Genomic DNA, 21,625 nt, shown 5'->3' with positions numbered 1-21,625 from the left:
TTCCAGGGTGGGGCTTGGTGGAGCAAGGAGGAAGCTCCCTCCTGTTTTTTCTGGGTCATTTAACTTGTTGGATTCTGCCCCTTGTGCGGTCTCTGTCCATTGACCCTTTATTCTGCCTCCCAGCCTACCTGTTTTCCCTCCTCATCTTTCTGTCCTCAGCACAGAACTTACTACCAAGGGGAATAAAGGCAAGCTAGAGGCTGTGCAGAAGAGTAAACTTGAAAGGAAACTGAAAAACAAACAAAAAACCAACCAACCAAAAACATGCATGGGATGTGAAATCTTGTTTGTCCTGGGTATTGTGATGAGAAAAGAATGTGAGTGGACTTGGAAGGCAAAACCAGCATGGGAAATCAGGAAGAGGTCACATAACACTAGGAAGGTGACTGGCAATAACACAGGTTGGAAAGAACCATATAAAATGTTTATTTTCCTAAAGTTAGCTACTTGACCATCTCAAGTCCCACTCCCAGATGGCAGAGTAAGCAGGTCAGACTGTGATGGAGAGGTACTATTACACTTGAACTGAGAGGAATCATTTGATTTAATATCATGTTTGTTACAAATTACATCCATCTTTCACGTATTTTCTAATGGAATACTAGTTGTACTCTTGGCTTCCTCTTCATGTAATGTGTATTTTAGATCTGTCTTGGAACTTGCCCTTTGTGCAATCTTAGTCTTGCTCACTTCCCAAAAACATTGAAATGTTCTGAAAATGGGCCTAGTAGTGGTCCTAAAATAAGAAAAAAAAATTAAAAAAAGGGCTTTAAGGGCTAAGCCTTGAACATTCAAGTACTTGCAAATTAGTGGCCTCATAAATAAGTTGGCAAATCCATGAGTGAGCAGGACACTAATTTATGCTGGTTCACAGCTCCCTGCACGAACCATGAGACTACCAGACCAAAGCATCAATGCCATTAGCTGCACCTGACAGGTATTGCAGCCTGGCCAAAACCAAACACAAACTCTGGCATTCGCTGCACTAATTTGGACAATTTTAGCTCTGACTTGAGAGAATATGAAGTATAGTGAGCGGTAAGTATGGTATAAGGTTTGTGTGAAGCCTATTTAAGGGCAGATGACGGCTGCTATCCTGGCTCTGAGGTGGCACTTGCCGTGGGCTGCTGCTATCCTGCACCTCATCAGCCCCAGCATCCTTTCTTGGGTTTAATTCTGTTGTTTGTTTGTTTTCGTTTGCTAATCATATAATCACAGAATCGTCTTGGTTGGAAGAGACTTCTGAGATCGTCGTCCAACCTGACTGAACACCACCATGTCAACTCGACCTGAGTGCACTGAGAGCACTAAGTGTCACATCCAGTCTTACCTTAAACACCTCTAGGGGCGATGACTCCACCACATCTCTAGGCAGCCAGTTCCAATATCTAATCACCATTTATGTGAAGAATTTCTTCCTGATGTCCAACCTAACCCTCCCCCGGTGCAGCTTAAGACTGTGTCCTTCTGTCCTGTCTCATGTTGCCTGGGAGCAGAGCCCGACCCCCACCAGGCTACAGCCTCCTGTCAGGGAGTTGTAGAGAGTGATAAGGTCACCCCTGAGCCTCCTCTTCTCCAAGCTAAACACCCTCAGCTCCCTCAGGCGCTCCTCACAGGACTTGTGCTCCAGACCCTTCACCATCTTCGTCACCCTTGTCTGGACCCGCTCCAGCACCTCAATGCCCTTCCTATCATCCTTTCGTGGAGTATATTCTGTATTAAAATCTCTCCCTCAAATTCTATTACACGTTAAAACACGGTTATTCCAGGCAGCAAGTCAGGATGAGGCCACCGCACCTGTCTCTCGAGACAGGAACGCGGCCGCGTCGCCCATCTCGGTCCGCACGGTGCCCCGGGCGAGCCTTGCCCTGCCCACAGCCCTCTCCTCGCCCACGGCGGGACCGGCGCGGCCGGACCCCCACAGCGCCACGGACCCGGCTCGACCCTCTCCCCTGAGGGAGCTCCGCTGTCTCCGCGCCGTCCTTTGCCGAGACGCAGCCGCTGCCCGCGGCCACAGGTGCGGCCCCTCACGGCCCGGCACCGCCCCCCGCGCGCTGCCCGCCTGCGCGGGCCCGCCCCGGCGGCGAGGGCGGCGTTGGGCCCTGCGCTCATGGCGGCAGCGGCGGCGGCGGCAGGACGGCCCGGCGGGGGCTGGCGCTGAGCGCCCGGGGCGGCGCGGGCGCGGCGGGCGGGGGCGGCCGGTGCGGGCGGCGGGGCCGGGCAGTGGCGGAGCGCGGGTGAGCGGCGGGGCGGGAGTGGCGCGGGGCGGGAGCGCGGCCGCGGCGGCGGCTTTGTGTGCGCGGCGGGGGAGGGGAGCGGCGCCGCCGCACGTGGGACCGGCCGCGGGCAGCGCTCCGCCCTCGGCGCCCCGCGGCGACACCGCCACCGCCGTCACCCCGGACACCTCCGACACCCACGGCGCGCCCGGCGGCGGCCCCGGCCCGGCCTCGCGGCGGCGGGTCCTGCCCCGCGCCCCTCCCGCCCCGGCGGGACGCGCTGCCCCCTCACGGGAAGGGTCGCGGCCCGCGTTGGGCGGTTCTCGGCCGGGCACGGCCGGTGTGTGACCCCGCGGCGGGGAGCGGGGCAGCCCTGCTGGTGCTGGGGCGCCCTGGGCTCTCCCTATGTGCTTGGGGTGCCCGTGTTCTCCTTTCCAGGGGCGGGGGTGCCTGTGCGGAGGGAGCTCTGGCTCTCCCGCAGTCTCGGGATCCCGAGCAGGGTGTTTTTGCCCTCACGGGCAGCGGGGCACGGGGGCTCTGTGCCACTGCAGCCCCGCCGAGGCCCTGGGCACCCGCGCTGTGGGGACCCGCAGGGCTCGGGAGGCGTTTGAAGCTCCCGGGCTGTGCAGAGCTTGCCAGCTCCCGTGTGCAGCTGTGGGGTGATCTCTAGCCCCTGGGGAAGGAGTTGCCCCCCATTCCTGGGTGTGCACCACAGGCCTCCCCACGTGAGGAGAGAGGTTGAAGTTTGCCCAGAAGGTCGCTATGGGTAACGTTAATGCTTTTATTTTTCCTGTCAGTGGAGCAGAGAACATGTCTGGGATCAAGAGAGTGATCGCAGAGAAGGACCCCGACTATGAGGAGATCACCATCACGCATCCCAACAAGCGGCACAAAGCAGCCGAACAGTCAGGTAGGAGCTGTGGAGCTGGAAATGATGTGGATGTGTGTGCTGTCCACAAACATTCAGGAAGGGGCTGGGGCAGGAGCTAAGGGGCCAAAGGACAGACATTGAACAAGGCAAGTAGTGATACCACTGTGTAGCCGAATGAAGATGTGCTGTGTGTGGAGTCATCCCTACCTGCCACCTGAACCGTAAATAAAGTGTGAGGACGCAGCCTTTGGTGCATGATAGCAGCTGGAGCACAAGCTCTCCAGGGTCCCAACCGTGTACTTTGCTTCCTGCTGCTTGCTGAAGTATTTGCCAGTGCACCTTTCCGTGCTGTTATGCTGCAGCCTGTGTATCTGTTTTGCAGCTGAAGTCTGCTCCTGGAAGGATTGGCAGTTTGTTTATGTTTTGGGGGATGTGCTGGTTGCAGTACAGCCTGGGGAGGGATAAAAAATCCATGACCTTGCAGTACACAGACTGGCTCTTGGAAGATAACAAATGTTTGCGAGAGCAGGCAGAAAAAGTGGAAAGGAGCAGTGTAGAAGGGATAAGTTAGAGAGAAGGAAGGGGCCTTAAAACATGCAAGAGAGGAGAAAGAGGAACCCGACTAAAGGAGATGGGGATAAAGAAGTGTAGTGGAGAGAGTAGCTGGATGAGTAGGTTTGCATTTGGCACACTTGGATATGCTTTGGAAACCAGCCTGTTGGCAGAGTGCCTAGGACAGGTTGCAGTCGTCTCTGGGCAAATGAGAGTGGAGCTTCTTGCCCCGGGGACAGGGAGTAGGCCAGTGATTTTTGGCATAGCACAGCTACTGAGAGGATCATGATGGGAAGAGCTGACGAACAGGGAGGTGAGAAAACCGAGGCTGGCTGTGGGATCTGAAGACGGTCCAGGAATAGAGCAGGGTGCTGGAGCTGCCAGTTGGAGAGGGACAGACGATGGCTTCGTGGGTGATGTTTTGGAGGATGGTGTACAGCTGGTCAGGTCTGAGGAGGCTGAACTCTGAGGTGAATGTGTTGCTGGTCAGGTCCTGTTTGCCATGTCAGGCAGGGGCCCTCACAGTGGGGCCCAGTGCAGCTGTGCTGTGTGTGGCCGTGTCACCACTCCCAGCTGCCTGCCCTGCCTGGCTGCCAGAAGTCACCACCCTCTGTTCTGGAGTGTCCCAGGGACTGCAAATGAGTTTTTAAATCTGCTTCTGAAGCAACTTTTTCAGAAAGTCTTGATAATGAGCAGGCAAAGTCTTAAGGCCCTGGAAAACTGTCCTTGCCAAAGTGAACTTTCTGTTCAGGTGATTCCTCCAAACTGGCTTCTTTCTTCCTCTCATGGAAGATCACCAGCTTTTGATACTAGAATTCCTGAAGGACACAAATTTCACTAATACAGTCTTAATGAGGGACTGTGGTTGACACTAAGCTGGGAGAAATATGAAAATAAAGCTTTCTTAAAAGCCTCTGTAATATAACCACAAATCCTGAAGTGCTTTAATTGTCATAATGTTGGTGTGGCATGGCATCATCTTTTAGAGAAGAGATGCAGTTGTCCCCATCTGAACCATACATCTCATAACTTAATCTGTTTAGGTTTATTTTAAGTGTAGCCTTACATGTGAATTTCCTAGGCATGGCTGGAGGTAAATTATATCCCTCTGTTTTTTTAATTTTGCCTTACTCATACAGATTCCAGTGTAATTCTGTTTTAATATGGGCTTGAACTATTGCTGATCCTAGAATATATACATGTATATATATTTGTATGTAGAAATAAGTAAAAATATTTAGGATACCCCTGTTGCATATAGAGGTATCAGTTGCCTCACTCCTATTGTGGGTACCTTACCAGACAGTACAATTATGTATGCTGCAAGGTTTTGACTTGCTTTTGATTTCTTTACTCTTTCTCTTGGGATATTAGAAACCCCTTCAAACGGATACATACCTTTTAGGAAAACATATGCTTGCTCTGAAGCTCAAGCCAAAGTCTTGGTGCTGTTGCCTCCTATTCCATGTAGAAACAATGTGAATTTTTTCCAGAGAAGCCCAGGCAGTTTCTCTGATCTGCTTTGCAGTGGGATCACTGTATTTCTGGCACAAGCTGGAGAACCTTTTGCAGGCTCTCTTCTAGAAGTGTAATTCCTGCTTTGCCAGATTTTTACTTAGAACTTGATAAAAATAATTCTTGCTTGAACTCCCTTGAGGGGTAATGGAGGTGACAAAGGAAGGGCAATATTAAAGGCTGTGGTATGTGTAGTGCAAAAAGAACAGTTCTTCCCATGTATACATGTCCTAGAAAAAATACAATAATGTGCCAGTTTCATTCTTAGCCACTAATTTGCTGTTAGGTATTTGCACAGTTTGAAATCTTAAACTACATACTTTCCACTGAGGTCAGTAAACTCCTGCTGAAAGGCTGAATTTTTTTGACTGCTGTGCTGGAAGGGGATTTTGTAAGAGGTAGGTCAGCTTCTGAGAATATAGTTTCCTTTGTGAGTAATAAATGGTTTGTAGGCACTCCAGAGGAGGCTGCACTTCGTGCCAGTGCTGAACATATAAAGTATGAGTTTGCCTCATTATTGCTGCGTGATGTGGTGTAAATTTCCTGGATGGGAATCTGGCCAAGGAGAGCAGAGCAATGTCCCTGGTGTTCCAGCTCGTTCCTGCGCAATCACAGCTCTAACTGCACTTGGCCACAGCAGTTTGGAGTTTTCCTCTGACTGTTTACAGCTTTACTGAGACAGAAGTAAACAAACTGGTCCTGTTCTTCCCTTTTTCTGTTATTTGTCATCTCAGACCTAAAAAGGAAAAAATAGCTCTCCACATAAGCCAGCTTTTAGGGATACATGTGGTTTTTGTTAAGGCAAATATAACTTTCTTTTGCAGGAAAATCATCTTTCCCTTTTTGTGTGTATGTGCTGAACTTATTATCGCTTTGCTTCTCACTCCTTAGTGATCTCTGATCTTTCTGTTTGCAAACAGAGCCTCAAAAATAGAAATGTAAATACTTCATTCCTCTTTATTTTCCATGTGTGGCCTCGTGCAGCCCGAGATGTTACCGTGCAGAAGATTGAGACTATTATAAAAGAACAGTTTGCTGTCGAAATGAAGAGTAAAGAACATGAAATTGAAATTATAGATCAGGTATAAAGGTTTTGTTCCCATCAGTATCTAAGATGCTGGTGTATGGGGGTTGGGGGATGGCTGCAGGGGTTATTTTTACTGCATGTTACCTCTTCTTTTGGTAGCGCCTGATCGAAGCAAGAAGGATGATGGACAAGCTGCGTGCCTGTATTGTCGCCAACTATTACGCATCCGCCGGTCTCCTTAAAGCTGGAGAGGTAAAAATGACTCTGGGAACAGTGAGACTTGAGGGAATATTTGCAAAGGGAGGTGTGTGGAGTTCACTGGCTATTCAGCTGGTGTTTGGTTTTGAGATGTGGTTTAACCAAATGGGGGAATGCAAACTGCAAGGGGGTGCCAGTGGGAGAGGAGAGCTGTGCACCACCAGCTGGGCCTCAGGAACTTGGCAAACAGGAGTCTTCAGGGAGCATTGAGAAGTCCTTCAGCATCCCCTGCTTCTGATTTCTAAAATACTCTGCTTTTTTTTTTTAATTGGTTCTTGCATGACAACACCTTTCTTGTCAGACACTGCACAGTTTGACCTTGCAAAGCCCTGAAAAATGGGGAACATGCTTTCCCATCCTGCAGGAGGAGAGTGGAAGCAGATGGATTTTGGAACTTTTCAGGGGAAAAAAAAAAAAAAAAAGATTTCAAGATTTTTAGAGGGTTGGGCAGTGCCATGACTATCCTCCCTTTAACCTGGCAGCCGGTCTGTTAAAGGGTTGATGAACAGACTGATGGTGGCAGAGCAGGAGATAAATCACAGGGAGATTAAAAATTCACAAGATTAAAAGAACCTCAAACTTTCTTAGTTAAACCCCAGTTCTGAGCACTCTTCCCTTAATGACTGCTAATTGCAGCATGTTTATGGCTTGTGCAGGCTCCCAAATGGCATGTAGTCCCTTCCCAGTGTAGGATATCATTACCATCTTTTCAGTTCAGGGAGTTGATCTGATTTCCAGTAAAGATCTGAGTTGATTTTTGGAGGTTGCAGATGGGTGCTGCAAACACGAGTTTCATTGTAGTCCCATAAGAATTTCTCTTCCAAGCGGTGGCTCTCAGTGCTGCTCCTGGTTTCCCTGTTGTGATTTCCACAGGGCTTGGAGTGGGGTAAAAAGAAAAAAGTTCAGCTTGTTTTTCTATCAATGAACTTGAGTTGAGCAACTGGAATTGGGAAAGGTTGTGGAAGCATTGGGAGGCTTGGAGGTCCCTCTGCTCCCCTTGATTTTTGTGTGGGCAGCTGAAGAATGTGATCTTTGAAAGTGCCTTTATCCAGTGCCATCATGTGTCTGCAAGAGCTGTACTGTCCCTCATTCTGCCATGCAGGGTGTTTGTTTTTTTTCCCTGCTGAATTTCACATTTGCCGGAAATAACAAATTTGGGAACTGTTTGGAAGTATTCACAAAACTTACTGTCACCTCCTTGCTTTAATTTGTTTTCCAGTAGTATTTATGATATTATGGCTAGAATAGCTGTATCTTCAATTGCATTCTTAATTTTTTCTAAAAGTCCCGATTTGCAGGCAGGCTAAAACACTTCTTTCTTTTTTTGAAATTGTTGCTGGTTTCAGTTTTCATTGTTGTCTGTTTTTAATTGTGGATATGGATATAACTCATAAGCAGGTAACTGAGAGTTGGTAATTGCTTCACTTGTGTGTGTGAGGGACAATTGGAAACAATGTTCTCAAATGATCCTTTAAAGGCCAAGGTGGGACGATGTTTAATTCCACTCCTGCTACCACCTCTTGAGGGCAGTTCTGGCACTCCATAGTGGTGCTGGTGTCTATCCCCTGCCACCCCCTCCATCATGTTGACAGAATTTTGGATCAGGGAATTGACGTGAATTAAAAATAAACCTGCAAAGGAAAAGAATAAAAAGAACAAAACAATAATAAGCAAAGCAACAAATAAATTCCAAGTTAGTTTCTTAATTTGTCTTCTTTTGTGACCTGCCCCTTCACCATGAATAATTGTGCCAGCTTGGCTGATCCAGGTGGTTTGGGCAGGGAAGAAACCTCTTTAACCTGGTACTGCCTGTCAGAAAAGCTGTCAGTGCCGCTCTGGTACATCTGTGGCTTCAGGAGCAGGAGCAAGGCTGTCTGTCTGACAGAGGGGTGTTTCTGCGGACTTGGTTCATCATCAAACAAAGGTGACAGGGAGGATGTGTGGCTGGGACAAGAAGTGGCTGAGGGACTCTTGCTTTGAGTGATGGGTGTTTTCCTTCTACTTCTGAGGAATAAAAAAAGGGGCCTTTGTCATGCTAAGGCAGAGAAAAAAAAAAGAGTTGTAAACGCTTACCTGCCCTGTGCTCCCCCTTGCAGGTTTAGGAGGATCTAAGATTAGCTCTAAGATGTCCTTTTGGAGGAAAGTTTGCAAGCTTGTCTAAGCACATTATTATTTATCCTCTGTTAAGCCTTGGGAGCAGACAGGGTGCTCATATGTGTAGTTTGCCTCACAGGTGTTGACAAGACTGCCAGCGAGTATCAAAGCTGTAGAGCCTGATGCACGTAGTACCCTGATTGCCTGCGAGAGCTGGGCAGCTGTGGCCTTCCTGTGTGTGGTGGGAGACTGGAGGTGTCTACATGGGAAGAGATGATGTTACTTACAAAGGGGCATTGTAGGTATCTGAGTAGGCTACAGTCTTCCTTTCCAAATCCTGATGGGTTTCTGAGATCAAAAGGCCTAAGGGAACAGATTCAATTTGCGGTGCTGTTTGTGTAGAACCATTTTAAGCTTTTATCCTCTGCAGCATGTGTTTTTCCTGCAGGGCAGCTGATTAAATATTTGCTCTTTCTTCATACATTGACTTTTTCTTTTCTGATGCAGCTCCTTTTTTATCTGGGCTGCAGGCGTACAGTGACCAGATCTGCCTCTTTCCTGCAGGGCACCAGGTCATGTGATGCTACAATTCTTAATCACCCTTCAATCAAGAAGTTCTTGGAATCTCCCTCGAGATCCTCATCTCCAGCTAACCAGGGCTCAGACACTCCCTCTGCCAACCACTCCGAGAGCGACTCGCTCTCTCAGCACAATGACTTTCTCCTGGACAAAGACAATGGCAACCTGGACGCAGAGGAGCGGCTGGCAAACAGCCTGGACCAGAGACAGAGCAGAAATGCTGGCCGGGTAAAGTAAAACTCGAGTGGTGGTCGAGTTGTTGGAGGTGTGTGCTCTGTGGACTCGGTGCTGGCACCAGGAGCTCTTCATGTTTTCACCCACCTTGCTGAAGATCTGTTTCTTGCCCTCTCCAACCGCTTGCTCCCACTCCCTCAGCCTGGCTTTGCTGTAAGGCCAACTGAAGTGCCTGTGACGTGGGTAACTCCTTTAAACTCAGCCCTGCCCAGCAGTGAGCTCAGCAGGCCACAGGGAGAGTGGTGTCAGCACAGCTCTGCTGTCTGGTCATAGCCTCTGGGCTAGGAGGTGCTTTACAGCCTGAGCAAAGGGCTTTGCTGTAGGAATGGAAGTCGGGTCAGGAGGGTAGAGCCTGGAGGGGAGAGCAAGATGTGTCATTCCCAGCAGTGTTTTTAGGAAGTAGTGTTGGTGCTTGCTCCTGGGTGCTGATGGGGACTGCAAGAGCAGTTGGTCCACTGCAGGGGTTTGGCCTCCTCAGCAGCCTGTAGTGAAAAAGTAACACCAGTGGAGTAGCTCACCCTGGGAGCGTGAGCTGGTAGAGCCTGGGTGCATACTTGGAGTTGGTTTTTACTTTATGGTGCTTCTTGCTGTTTTGCATCATAATATCACTGTTTGCTCAACTGTACCAGACTGACCCAGGTTAAAGATACCTGCTGTTGTTGTCCCTCATGCTTTTTTCTGGGTTATTTTGACCTGGATCCATTCCCTTTATGGCTCACTGTGCAGCCACATAAATGCTTCACCTACTGACTGAGATAGCTCCACTGAAAAGGTTATCTGCATTTCACTGTCTGCAGGTGAAATGTGCCTCAGTAGGTGAGATGAAACTCCTTTCCTCATTTAAGCAGTCAGGCCTGAGAGGAGTACAGCCCCTATATCTCATGAATATGGCTGCATTCTGCAGGTGAGCGAGTTGTAATAATACATGGCAGAAAGAGCAGTGATTCTGTCTCCACTGAGCAGCGTGAGACCCCTGATAACAGGGCTGCAGTTTGCTGAAACCCTGCTTGGGGTCTGTGCCGGAAGGCAGATACACCTTATGGAACGTGGACCCACCTACATAGTAAACCACCAGAGCAACAGAACTTGTTTCTTTCACTGAGGGCATTGATGGAGCAGCTCCAGTGCTTGGGTGTAGCACATTGGTTCATCTTCGACCTGCAGGCTGTGGCCCAGAGGTGACTGAGGAGTGTTAAGGAGCAGGAGCCTTCTGAGCCTTCCCTGGCTCCTTGCTCCACTTTGGGGCATCACTGGCTTGACAGAGGAGGGCTAATGGTTCCTAGTGAATCCACTGCTCCCCACGCTGACCCTTGTCTGGGGAGAGCTCAGTGGAGTGTGCTCTGGGAAGCTGCAGCACCAGCTGTGTTGGTCACTAGAGGTTGGCAGTCCCTTATTGTCCTGACATCCACTTTATCCGAGAGCTGTAGAAAAGCCTTTCGTTCCCACGCAAACAGCAGTTCCACTTGTGTTGGCACTGTACATCACTGTCATATATCATTGTCATATCAGGGAGCCTTGGCCATGGTGTAATAGCTGAGGTTGTGTTCCAGGGTTACTGGTTGTATTGTGCCCCAAGGGTTGTGGTGGATTTGCAGGTTTGCCTGGATTCAGTGACATGGCGTGGCTGCTGCTGCCCCTGCTGAGCTGGAGCTGAATTGCTGTCTCAAGCCCAGCCTTGACTCTTCCCCATGAAGCAACAGCAGAGTCTAGGAATGAGAAAGATTTAGATTCTCAGCACCCACTTGTGGGAGATTTATCTTTTTTTTTTCCTGACTAATGACCAACATGATGCCATTCTAGCAGTGCCAGTTTCTTCCAGATAGAGCAGTGACAGTGCTTTTGAAAGCCAAGCTGAAATCATGGCTCAGATCCATGTGATGTCGCACAGTGTCTGCTCAGTTGAGCCGTGCCGTGCACTCCTGGCTAGGTAGGATAGAACTGTTCCATGCCTGAGTTGCTTGAATGTGCCTGGACAGCAATTCGGGTATTTTTAGGGATGATCTGTTGTTGGTCTTTCATTTATGAAGGTCTGTTTTTGGTTTTGTTTTTTTTTTCTAACATCACCTTACACCAAACAAAATGATGTTTAAGAGGAATGTTTGGGCTTTTGTTTGCCTTTTTTTTCTTCCCCTACCCTCAGGACAGTTCGGGTGTTTCAAGCTCTCAAAAACCAGGACAACGAAATGCCGGACTGTCAAATGATGAAACTTCACGCCTTTATGTGAAGAAAACGATTGTGGTTGGCAACGTTTCCAAGTTAGTATCCAGAGCTTGAGGGATGGTCCTTTGTTTCAGGATTAAATGGAATAGGAGGTTAAAACTAGGATGCAAATAAAACTGCTGGGCTGTCACAACATGAGGTGTTGCCCTTGAATAAGCACTGCAGCTGAGGCAGCTCTCCTCAAGTGTCTGCATGAGGGGTTTTTTTGTGGGAGGATCAGGTGTTTTAGTAGTTGTTTTATTTATGTATGTATATAGAGAGAGTTTTTAAGATCTGTTTGTCTCAAGGGAAGTATTTCAGCCTTTTTTGATCAGTTAGAAGTCCAAAGCTTTCCATGAAAATTTGGAAAAGTAAGTTGTCCTAATACAGTGTGTTGGTTAATTGAATTAGTTGGCTAATTCAATGTGTCCCTAGGGACAGTGTGGGGTTTTTTTAAACAGAAAAAAAAAACCCCGATGCACCAAACCACCAGAATGAGGAAAATTGTGACAAGCCAGAATAATCTAAATAAATTAATGTTTACAGTTTATATTTTTTTAAAAATTGACAGGTAAATATACATAACTTTTGAACTTTGAGGAAATTAGTGAAGAAAGGCATTAATTTTAGGAAACTATGGACAATTCCAGGTTTTAACTCTCCTTCACCCTGGCACTACTCAAGTCAGTCTTGTGTAGAAAGTATCAGACATTTGCTGACAAAGCCTAGTCTTAGACTTGCATCATGAAAATCTACCTAAGGCTGTAGCCAGAGCTAAGAATTGACTCTGAAGTTTATTAAAAATTCCTGAGAAGAATTGTTTTTACTGTATAAATTGTATTTATGTTAGCAGAGTTGTTGATGTTTTCTGCTGTGGTTTTGCTTCCTGATATCTCAGAATAGGATGGGAAAAGGAATCCGGCTGTGGTAGAATGTTAAAATTAAGTCTTCCCAGTTAAGAGCCAAATGTTTAAATGAATGAATTTCATATGGCCATTGTGCATTAAAATAGAGGAAATGTGTTAGGAGAGTAGAGCAGATTTTGGGACCTGTACCTGCTCCTGGATGAACTGTCAGAGTAAGGACAAACAAGCAGAACTGTACAGGGGGCAAGGTTCCCACAGGCATTTTACCATCCCCAATTTTTTTGCCTAAACTTTTCCTGAAATGCTTTTTGCAGTATGTGTCTATTTGGGATTTTTATCTTGTGTTTGTTTTTTTCCTTTCTTTGCCAGGTACATTCCCCCCGACAAGAGAGAAGAAAACGATCAGTCAACCCATAAATGGATGGTGTACGTCCGAGGCTCTCGGAGAGAACCCAGCATAAATCATTTTGTCAAGAAAGTTTGGTTCTTCCTCCATCCCAGTTACAAACCTAATGACCTCGTAGAAGTGAGGTAATAAGGAATTATTCCAGTCACTATTCCAGTCTTCATGCTTGCCAGGCTTATAGTGCTGAGTTTCTTGGAAAGTTAGCAACTTCTTTTCCTGGTTTAGTGTTCCATGTCTATATTTAACCCCTGGCTTGACTGGGCTTACTCCAAAATGGTAGTAAAAATAAATGAGTTTTTCTGTAGAAAATGAACCAAACAGGTTTGATTTTTGTTTTGTTTTAATTTCCTTCTGAGAAAAATCATTCAGTTGTTGCATTTCACGTTATTCCTGGGGGTTTGTGCATCCTGGCCTGTATCAGGAACAGTGTGGCAGCAGGAGCAGGGCAGGGATTCTGCCCCTGTACTCAGCACTGGTGAGGCCACACCTGGAGTGCTGTGTCCAGTTCTGGGCCCCTCAGTTCAGGAAGGGCATTGAGGGGCTGGAGCAGGTCCAGAGAAGAGCAATGAGGCTGGGGAAGGGGACTTTTAACACAAGTCCTATGAGGAGAGGCTGAGGGAACTGGGTGTGTTTAGCCTGGAGAAGAGGAGGCTCAGAGGTGACCTCATCACTCTCTACAACTCCCTGACAGGAGGGTGTAGCCAGGTGGGGGTTGGTCTCTTCTCTCAGGAACCATCAGAAGGACAAGAGGGCTTGCTCTTAAGCTGTGCCAGGGGAATTTTAGGTTGAATATGAGGAAGAAATTTTTTACAGAGAGAGTGATCAGCCATTGGAATGGGCTGCCCAGGGAGGAGGTGAATTCACCATCCCTGGAGGTTTTTAAGATGAGACTGGATGTGGCATCAGTGCCATGGTCTGGGAACCGCGGCGGGGTTGGATCAAGGGTTGGACTTGATGATCTCAGAGGTCTTTTCCAACCTGATCCTATGATTCTATGATAGCAGGACATAGCAAACTCCTTTGTGTTTCTTGTGTAACCAAATTACACGTGACTGATGTCTTTTTGTGCTTTTTCTCAGTTTCCAGTATCTGATGGCAGTGCTGTTTGTCCTTTGGTTTAATCCCGTCTGGTTAATTGATTTCTGCTGTCAGAGTCCCAGTCGTCTTAGTGAACATTTATGTTCTGGACTAAAAACAGCCTATAAACCTGTCCCATTTTGCTTTGTTGCAAAACTACATTTGGGATTTACAATAACAAGCTGAAATACAAAGTAACAGTAAATGTCACAGATAAATACACACCTCTTTTTCCGCTGGGAGAATGACAGTGGTTAATTTTTCCTTGTTCTCTCTATATGTTATTCTCTGGGTGTTAGGACAGGAAGAAGTGATTGCAAAATGCTGCATTGAAAGCTCACCTTGCAGCTGTGTCCTAGGAGCTGGCTTGGGGTTTTGGAAGGGAGTATTTTTCCTTTGACATAGAATATGCCACAGCCCTTTTTTTCTTTTTAAAAGAAGACACTTGTTTCCCATGCCTCTCATCCAACAGCTTTTTACCATTTTCTTCCCTGTCCCCTTGTGTAAAGTTAAAGTATGTTTTCAGCTGTCCAAAGCCATGAAATTCTCACTGCTGTGATTGCATTCTCTTTGTGGTGAATAGCAGGCCTGAAGATAGCTGTAGTTGTCTGCTAGGAAAACAATCTTGGGCTTTCTGAAAAAGAGGGAGATGAAATCTATACCACTTCTGCATCAATATGTAATCGCCATTTTTTTGCAGAGAACCTCCGTTTCACCTGACCAGAAGAGGCTGGGGAGAATTTCCAGTGAGAGTGCAGATACACTTCAAGGATAGCCAGAACAAGAGGATTGATATCATACACAATTTGAAGGTATTTGAACAAAATACTTTATAGAAAGGCATTTAAATGAGCTCTCCTGCATAACCTGGAAGAGGCTCTGCTTGTGTGTGTGTTTCTGCCTCTTTGCATGTGTCCTGCTGATTATGAATAGTTGAGCTGGAGAATCAAAAAAGATCCAGGAAAGCCTCTTACCTTGGCTGTATTGGATTCAATGCAGAACCCAGCCTTGCAGCAGCTGGAGTTGTTTCTGCTGAGAGCAGCAAAGCATTTACCTGCTTTTTGAGATTTTTTATTCTGCTCTCACTGGCTGAAACCTGACAGGGCTGCAGGGCTGTCTTTCTGTTGGTAAAGTGACTGCTGTGTCTGTTCTGTTCCTTCAGCACTTGCACATATCAGCTAGTGATTATCTCTGTTAGAGTGGGCAGGGAGGGCTGAGATTCCCCATTTGGTCCGTGTTCCTTTTGAAAAGAGCTTTCTTTTCCAACCCACTCACTCCTGCAGCACTCAGTAGGATTTATAGTATGCAGCAGTCCTGGAAAACTAGGCCATTGCTCTTGTTTTCCTCTTAATTAGTAGTCCCTGGCATTAGCAGACTTAAGTCCTGAGCTGGTTTAGTCTCCTGTTTCTTTGAGCAGCATTAGTTTTATTTAAAATCTGCCTCCATTAATGAATTTCATGCTAATGTAGATACCTCATTGCAACCCCAAATATAGACAGTAGAGGAGGTTGAAAATATTCCCCTGCAACTTAAGGAATTTAATGGAGATGATGAGTAAAATACATTTGGGGATACATAACTTGGGGAGAAATTGGTAACACTGTGATGGGCAGGGAAAGAGGCCCAGCCTACAGAAGAAAACTGAGACAGTCCTTGGCACACAAGAGCTCAAATCAGCAAACCTTCGCTGTTCATCTGAGCCTGTGGCTGCTGTGAGGGGATATGGGTGAGCTGAGGCCTTGCTTGTGGCTGGCAGCTTGTCAAACCCAGCTTTTCTCTATAGGTGTCTTAATAGATACCTCTGGGATGTTATGCCTCTTTATCAACTGATACTCAGTGGGAACAGTTTTTAATCAAAAACTATAAACACAACCTTTGTGCTGGTCAGTTTAAATCTCTGAGTTTTTCTCATTATTATTTCATTATATTGAGATGAGGAATAAAAAAGACACTGCTTGAGGACTCCTCTTAGACTGGACTAATATTTCCTCAACAATCTCATTTCCTTCAGCTTTTTTGCTCCTTCCTATTTTAGTGTGGGCTTCGGGTCATGGTTGGCTTTTTTGGCAGAAGAGGCGCACTTAACACAGCATGCAGATTTCTGACCCTGTGGCCTCAAGAAACTGGATGTGCTGCTGCTCAACTTACACAGTTTGAACTCCTTTCAAACAATTTGTATTGTAAACTCTACCTAATATGTTGCTTTGCCCTGGTTAATATATTGTATCCTTTTACCCAGCTGGACAGAACCTACACAGGCCTGCAGACACTCGGTGCAGAAACGGTGAGTCTGAGGGTGGTGGGATGGAGGTTGTACTTTGAGTGCCTTAAGGATGTTTAGAAAGAACAGATACATAGGACTAAGCACAGAGTCAGACCCATTTGATTTTGCAGTTTCTAGAGTGTAGATTTTACTCTCTTCCTGGATGAAATGATTGTGACACCTTGTCACTACTCATGACAGTAATCATTTTTTCCCCTTCCTGGTTCAGGGGAGACTGTTTCAGCTCTTCCTTCAGAAAGAACTTTGTACTACAGTTTTAGTTTTTATTTCTTTTTGAAGCTTTTGGTACCAAACGTTATGGTTTGTATTCTGATGTGCTACAGAGCTCACACATTAAGAGTTTAACTTAAAGGGATCACCCAACTTTCCTGCTGAAATTTTGCAGTATGTTAAGTACTTCTAAGTTTCTTTGTCTGTCAAGCTTCATACCTTAATGGAAAATGAACTCAAAATAAATAAGTGAATTAATAACCCATAGTTTGCTATATTCTCAAAGCTGTCTTGATATTGTTCTGCCCTTGTTGTACTGTAGTGAATGGAAATTTTTATAGCGAAATCGCATTACTTCAGCTTTTCAGTCTGTGGAGGAAACATTAATGTGACATGTCTACTGTGATTAAAGAACACTTTTGGAGAGTAGATCATGTGGTGTTTCTCAAGGCCTTATCAAAAAAGCCAGAAAAGGCAAGCTGCAGTTTTGTGCCTGTCCCTGCAGGGGTGTGCAGCCCTTTCCTCAGCGGGATGCTTGGAGCTGGGCTCTGTAATCCTGTCATCAGTGTTCACTGTTCAGATTTCCCCATGAACTGAGAGATGTGCTGTTTTACTCTGAGGACCAAATGTTGCAAGATTTTTGTCCTAGCTCAGGTGCTGCTGGACCTTTGGGAACTGTCCCTGAAATGAATGGAAATGTTATGCAGAGGTGGGAGAAAGAAAAAGGGAAATAAAAAGGCATAGCTGTTTTCACTTTTTATATCTTTGCCTAGCCACCAAATACTAATGTCTTTTCTCCTATTTTTGGTAGGTAGTGGATGTGGAGCTACACAGACATTCCCTTGGGGAGGAGTATCTCTTCTCCCAGTCTTCAGAGTCTGAACTTTCTGATGTTCCTACATCTTTATCACTACCACTGAGTATTCCAGCACCAGTCAAAGCTTCCTCACCAATTAAACAGCTGCGGGACTCCAGCCCAGATGCTTCTGTGGACAAAGGTAGAGCAAATGGGTGTCAGTGCAGTGTGAGTTCTTGGAACTTCAGCTGTTCTGGATCCCTTCTTTATTGCTCTTATGCCTTAAAGCTTGTCAATGCTACCTGCTCCTTGCTTACCCCAGATGAACATTTCCTAAATGTGCTCTGAAATATAAATCAGAAATTGTTACAGATTATTTGAGTTTGGGGGTTTTGTTGTTTTGTTTTTTTTTTAATCTGAGGCTTGTTGTGGGGGCTCTGTGTTGCTAAATGTAGTGAAATGGAGCAACAGCAGATGCACTTGGAAATAAAGTAGTTGAGTAGCACTTGGTTTTTTTTCTTAGCAGACTGTTTTCAAGGAGGTTTTTAGATTTCTGAATGTCTCGGAGACTATATATAGACCATACATACATTTAAGGCATTGGTCTAGTGGTGTGTTCAGTTGTATGTGTTGGTACCTAACATGAGATGACTATGGGGGAACAAAAATCCCTACATAGCTGTAGTTACTGTAGTGTTGAAGAAAGTGAAAAAGAGTGGTGTTTGTCTGGGGGATGATGTCATGTCAGGATCTCATTCTCACCTTCATATGTAAGATCGGGAGATGCAGTGCCCATTGTGGTGGGGCAGCAATTGATGGCTTAGGATTCTTTGGATTGCCTGGAACAAGCTGGTGCTGGCCCTGTGGGCACCCTGCTGTGATTTGTAGTTTGTGTGAAGCAGGAAAAGCTGGACCTCTGTTGGCATTTAACTTTATTTTCTGAAGCACAGGGTGTCAGGGCTTGCATGACAGACCTTGGCTACCAGGGCTGAGAAACCAGAGTGTCTGTTACAGTTTGCACTCCTTAGAGTGAGAAACTTTACATTTCAAACTACAGGCAGATGCAGCATGATCTGATGCTTTTCTTCATTTATCCCAACATTCCTGTGCCCAAGGAATGGCTGTGAGCTGGTGCCTTGCGTGGTGTATTTCCTGGTAGGTACCGCGATGCCACTGCTGGTGTTTGGGTTCAGCAAGAAGAGTCTGCTGTGTTTAAATGTGTTGTTTTTCTTGTGGCCAAAAAAAGGACAAACCCAATCAAATTTTAAATGCACAGGGTTTTTTATTCAAACAGGAAGATTTGCAGTGCCTTTAGGTGAGTAGTGCTACAGCCAACAGGAAGGAAGGAAACTTGCCTCCTCCTTACAGTAACACACAGTGGCTTCTCTTGGCAGTTCAAGGTTAATTATCTCCTACATCAAATAAGGTGGATTCCTTAACCCAGCTCAAAAGGCAGTCAGTAGGTGGTCTCCTTGTGTTCTTACTCCAAAATATGCACTGTGAGATTCTCTGTGAAGGAGATCCAGCCTTAGTCATGTGGAGCCCTAACCCAGGACACTTGAAACTACCAGCAGCTTTTGGTCAGTGGAAGGGTCATTCCGAGAAGATGTGTAAGAAGTGGCCACAGCTGAACAGGCTGTGTATGCTGTCCCTTTATTCTTCTATTCCAACAAGTTCAGTGCGCAGGAGGAATCCCCTTTTCCCACTTTATCCTGGTTCAGCGCTTCTCACCAGTTCCTTTTCTTTCCTTCCTTCAAGAACGTGTTTGTCCTACCTGGTTTTGTTTTTGTAGAGAAGCACAGTGAGGAATTAGATGTGTCAGCCTAAGAACTATTTCTGTTCTTTTCCCTGTTTTGATCAGGATTCTCTGGGAATGCTGAAACCGAAAGACATGCCGCGTTTTATTCCCTGCCATCTTCGATAGAACGGACTCCCACCAAGTTAGCCACACAGAAAGTTGCCTTTGGCTCTCATGGAAATTCAGCCTTTCAACCCATTGCAGCTAGCTGTAAAATAGTGCCTCAAGGTCAGAGTCCAAGCCCTGCAGAGTCACCAGGAAAATCCTTCCAGCCTATCACCATGAGTTGCAAGATTGTATCAGGTGAATGTTAGTTTACTTCCCTGAGTGCTTCCCCCTGGAAAACAAGAGAGTGAACCAGTTGGACTTGTTTTGTGTCCTTCCCCTGATTTTCTGCCAATCTTTGATGAACATCAGGCAGTAGGAAACTCTAGAATAAGGAGCTAAACATTTCTTAATGCTCAAGGAAAAAAAATACAAGTGTGAAATGTTTCGCAAGAGATAAAAAGCAGGATGAGAGCTGTTCTCTCCCTGTTTGTGAATGCTTTTAAGTATGAAAGAGATGGTCTTGAGCTGGACTGCTACCCTCAGAAAGGCCCAGGCAAGGACACATCTTCCATGTGTAGTATATTTATGCAGGAAGAAGCCATTCTTCTCCCTCCTGCTTTCAGAAAGCTGGGATGGATTAACAATTTTTTTTCCCTGAATATTGGGCAAATAGTTAGTTTCAACCTTGTAGACTCAAGTAGCCCTCCTGTGCTTGCCATATCTCCTGAGACAGTCTTCCTTTTCCAAAAGTCCACACTGTGTTGGATTGAGTTGCCAGCTGACTGCAGGGAGCAGCTTCTGAACCAAACATGGTCAAGGTGCTGTTTTGCTCATTTCACCTGTGGTCCCTTCCCTGCCTGGGCATGATGCCATCCACTGGATGATGTTTTACATCAGAAAGTATTAATGTGCAGGTCACCATGGCCCTTGCTGTGAAGCTGAAAGATGACCTGATGCATCTCTTCATTTTCTGATCTTCAGGGTAGAGAGGATGAAGAACTAGTTATCAGCATATGTGATTTCTGATGATCCACTCCCAGATAATTTACTTAAAATATGTCTGGTTTGTTTGGTTTTTTTTTTTTTTAACTAAATTTCAGTATTGTTCTTTGACATCTTAAAACTGTACTCAGATTGACCTACATTTGAACCTATGCCAAGTGGTGCTTTCTTTCTTTATAAGCTCTTCTCTTGATTCTCTTTTCCCAAGGCTTCCCAGAAAACAAGAATTGCAGGGGCCATTCTATCTTAAAATCCTTGAACTATTGTCTCTTGATCTTTGCTTTTTAAATGTTTCTCTGCTGAATATTTTTCTGAGGTTCTGCTGTCTGCTGAGAAGTGCTACCCCTTTCAGATGTTAAAGCAGTTTAGAAGACATGGGAATTGTATTTGATGAGCATTTATGTTCTGTTTTATTTGTCAATCACTGCCAAGAAAGTAGATTAGGCGGTCGAAGCTTGGTGCTTGCTGCTGTCTCTGTTCTCTGATCACATCCTTGCCTGTCCTTTTCTCTGTATTTCTTGTTTACCCCTTCATGCAGCTCTTTTCCTCTCTAGTCTTTCTCTCTCCTGGCCCTGTTACCCAGAAGCTGCACATTTTGCAGTTTGATTTCAAGGTTTTCTGCTGTAGTGAGAGCAGTGGAGGGACTAGAGTGCTGATGCCTGCCTGCTGGCTGCTGTGTCACACAGCCTTTTGACATGAACCACTCAGTTCCCAAAAGGCTCGGAGCGCCTGTACCATGGGCTGCACGAGGGAAGGAGAGCTCAACTCTCTTCCTGCATCTCCTTGGGTGCACTGGTCTTGGCAGTGAGAATGATGTAGGTAATGTCCCTCGGGATTCAGGGATGGACCAGATGGCTTTTCAAGTTGCCTTGGAACCCTGCTTGTCCTGGTAGGCAGAGCATATCCAGGGTAGGTATGAGCCATAGTGCTTTAGATGCCTTTTCCTTTCCTTCTGTCTCCTCTTTCCTTCTCCAAGTCCTGTGATCTTGCTCAGGCTGGGAAATGCATCCTCAAAAAAATGTTCCTTTTCTAAGCCATTTTAAAAAGTACTACTACTGCCGTGTTTTTGTGTCCTTACAACATTTACAAGCTAGAAGCATTGGACTTTCTTTCTTAAGGTTCTCCAATATCGACCCCTAGTCCATCTCCGCTACCTCGTACCCCAACGTCCACTCCGGTGCACATGAAGCAAGGCTCTGCTAGCTCAGTCGTTAATAATCCGTATATTATTGTGGACAAGCCTGGACAGATGGTTGGAGCAGCAGCCACAAGCACAGGTGTGTAGTGTGATCGTAGAAGGCAGTGGTTTAGTCTTACACACTCCAGTTTATTCTCCCTTTAAAATGATCAGTATAACAGCAGTATTTCAACTTGTGAAGATGGAAAAGTACTCTGCAGAGAAAGAGGAAGGCGTGGTTGGTTTGCACAGCTGGCCTGTGTGACATGGTTAAGCGTATCTCAGACTTGAGCATGACTTCCTTTAGGAAGCAGCACAACCAAATAGAAAATCACAGACAACTCTTCAAAGAGAGCCTGCTCTTCACAGGCAAAAAAGGAGAAAGTGGTGTAGACAGTGGTGCACAGATTTAGGC

General features: G+C 46.1%; 1 protein-coding gene across 11 annotated transcripts in view; it reads left to right on the top strand.

The window, feature by feature from the left end:
• Nucleotides 1–2,175: 2,175 nt before the first annotated feature.
• YEATS2 (YEATS domain containing 2) overlaps nt 2,176–21,625 on the top strand; it is a 47,904-nt gene continuing 28,454 nt past the window's right edge. For 2 of the 11 annotated variants that reach the window (XM_050307886.1, XM_050307885.1), the window contains exons 1-11: nt 2,758–3,126; nt 6,139–6,236; nt 6,341–6,433; nt 9,098–9,340; nt 11,487–11,602; nt 12,782–12,943; nt 14,596–14,707; nt 16,135–16,179; nt 17,201–17,387; nt 19,047–19,286; nt 21,152–21,310. In XM_050307886.1, the coding sequence (XP_050163843.1) occupies nt 2,979–3,126; nt 6,139–6,236; nt 6,341–6,433; nt 9,098–9,340; nt 11,487–11,602; nt 12,782–12,943; nt 14,596–14,707; nt 16,135–16,179; nt 17,201–17,387; nt 19,047–19,286; nt 21,152–21,310 (1,603 nt within the window). In that variant the 5' untranslated portion in view covers nt 2,758–2,978. Of the gene's footprint in view, nt 2,238–2,744; nt 3,127–6,138; nt 6,237–6,340; nt 6,434–9,097; nt 9,341–11,486; nt 11,603–12,781; nt 12,944–14,595; nt 14,708–16,134; nt 16,180–17,200; nt 17,388–19,046; nt 19,287–21,151; nt 21,311–21,625 lie in introns of those variants that run through there. The other 9 variants (XR_007627883.1, XM_050307884.1, XM_050307887.1 and 6 more) reach the window with 8 other exon arrangements.

This window comes from Myiozetetes cayanensis, unplaced genomic scaffold, assembly GCF_022539395.1.
Source record: "Myiozetetes cayanensis isolate MyiCay16 unplaced genomic scaffold, myiCay2020 scf13, whole genome shotgun sequence".
Taxonomy (NCBI): domain Eukaryota; kingdom Metazoa; phylum Chordata; class Aves; order Passeriformes; family Tyrannidae; genus Myiozetetes; species Myiozetetes cayanensis.
The sequence above is the reverse complement of the archived record's forward strand: the minus strand, read 5'-3'. Positions and strand labels throughout refer to the sequence as shown.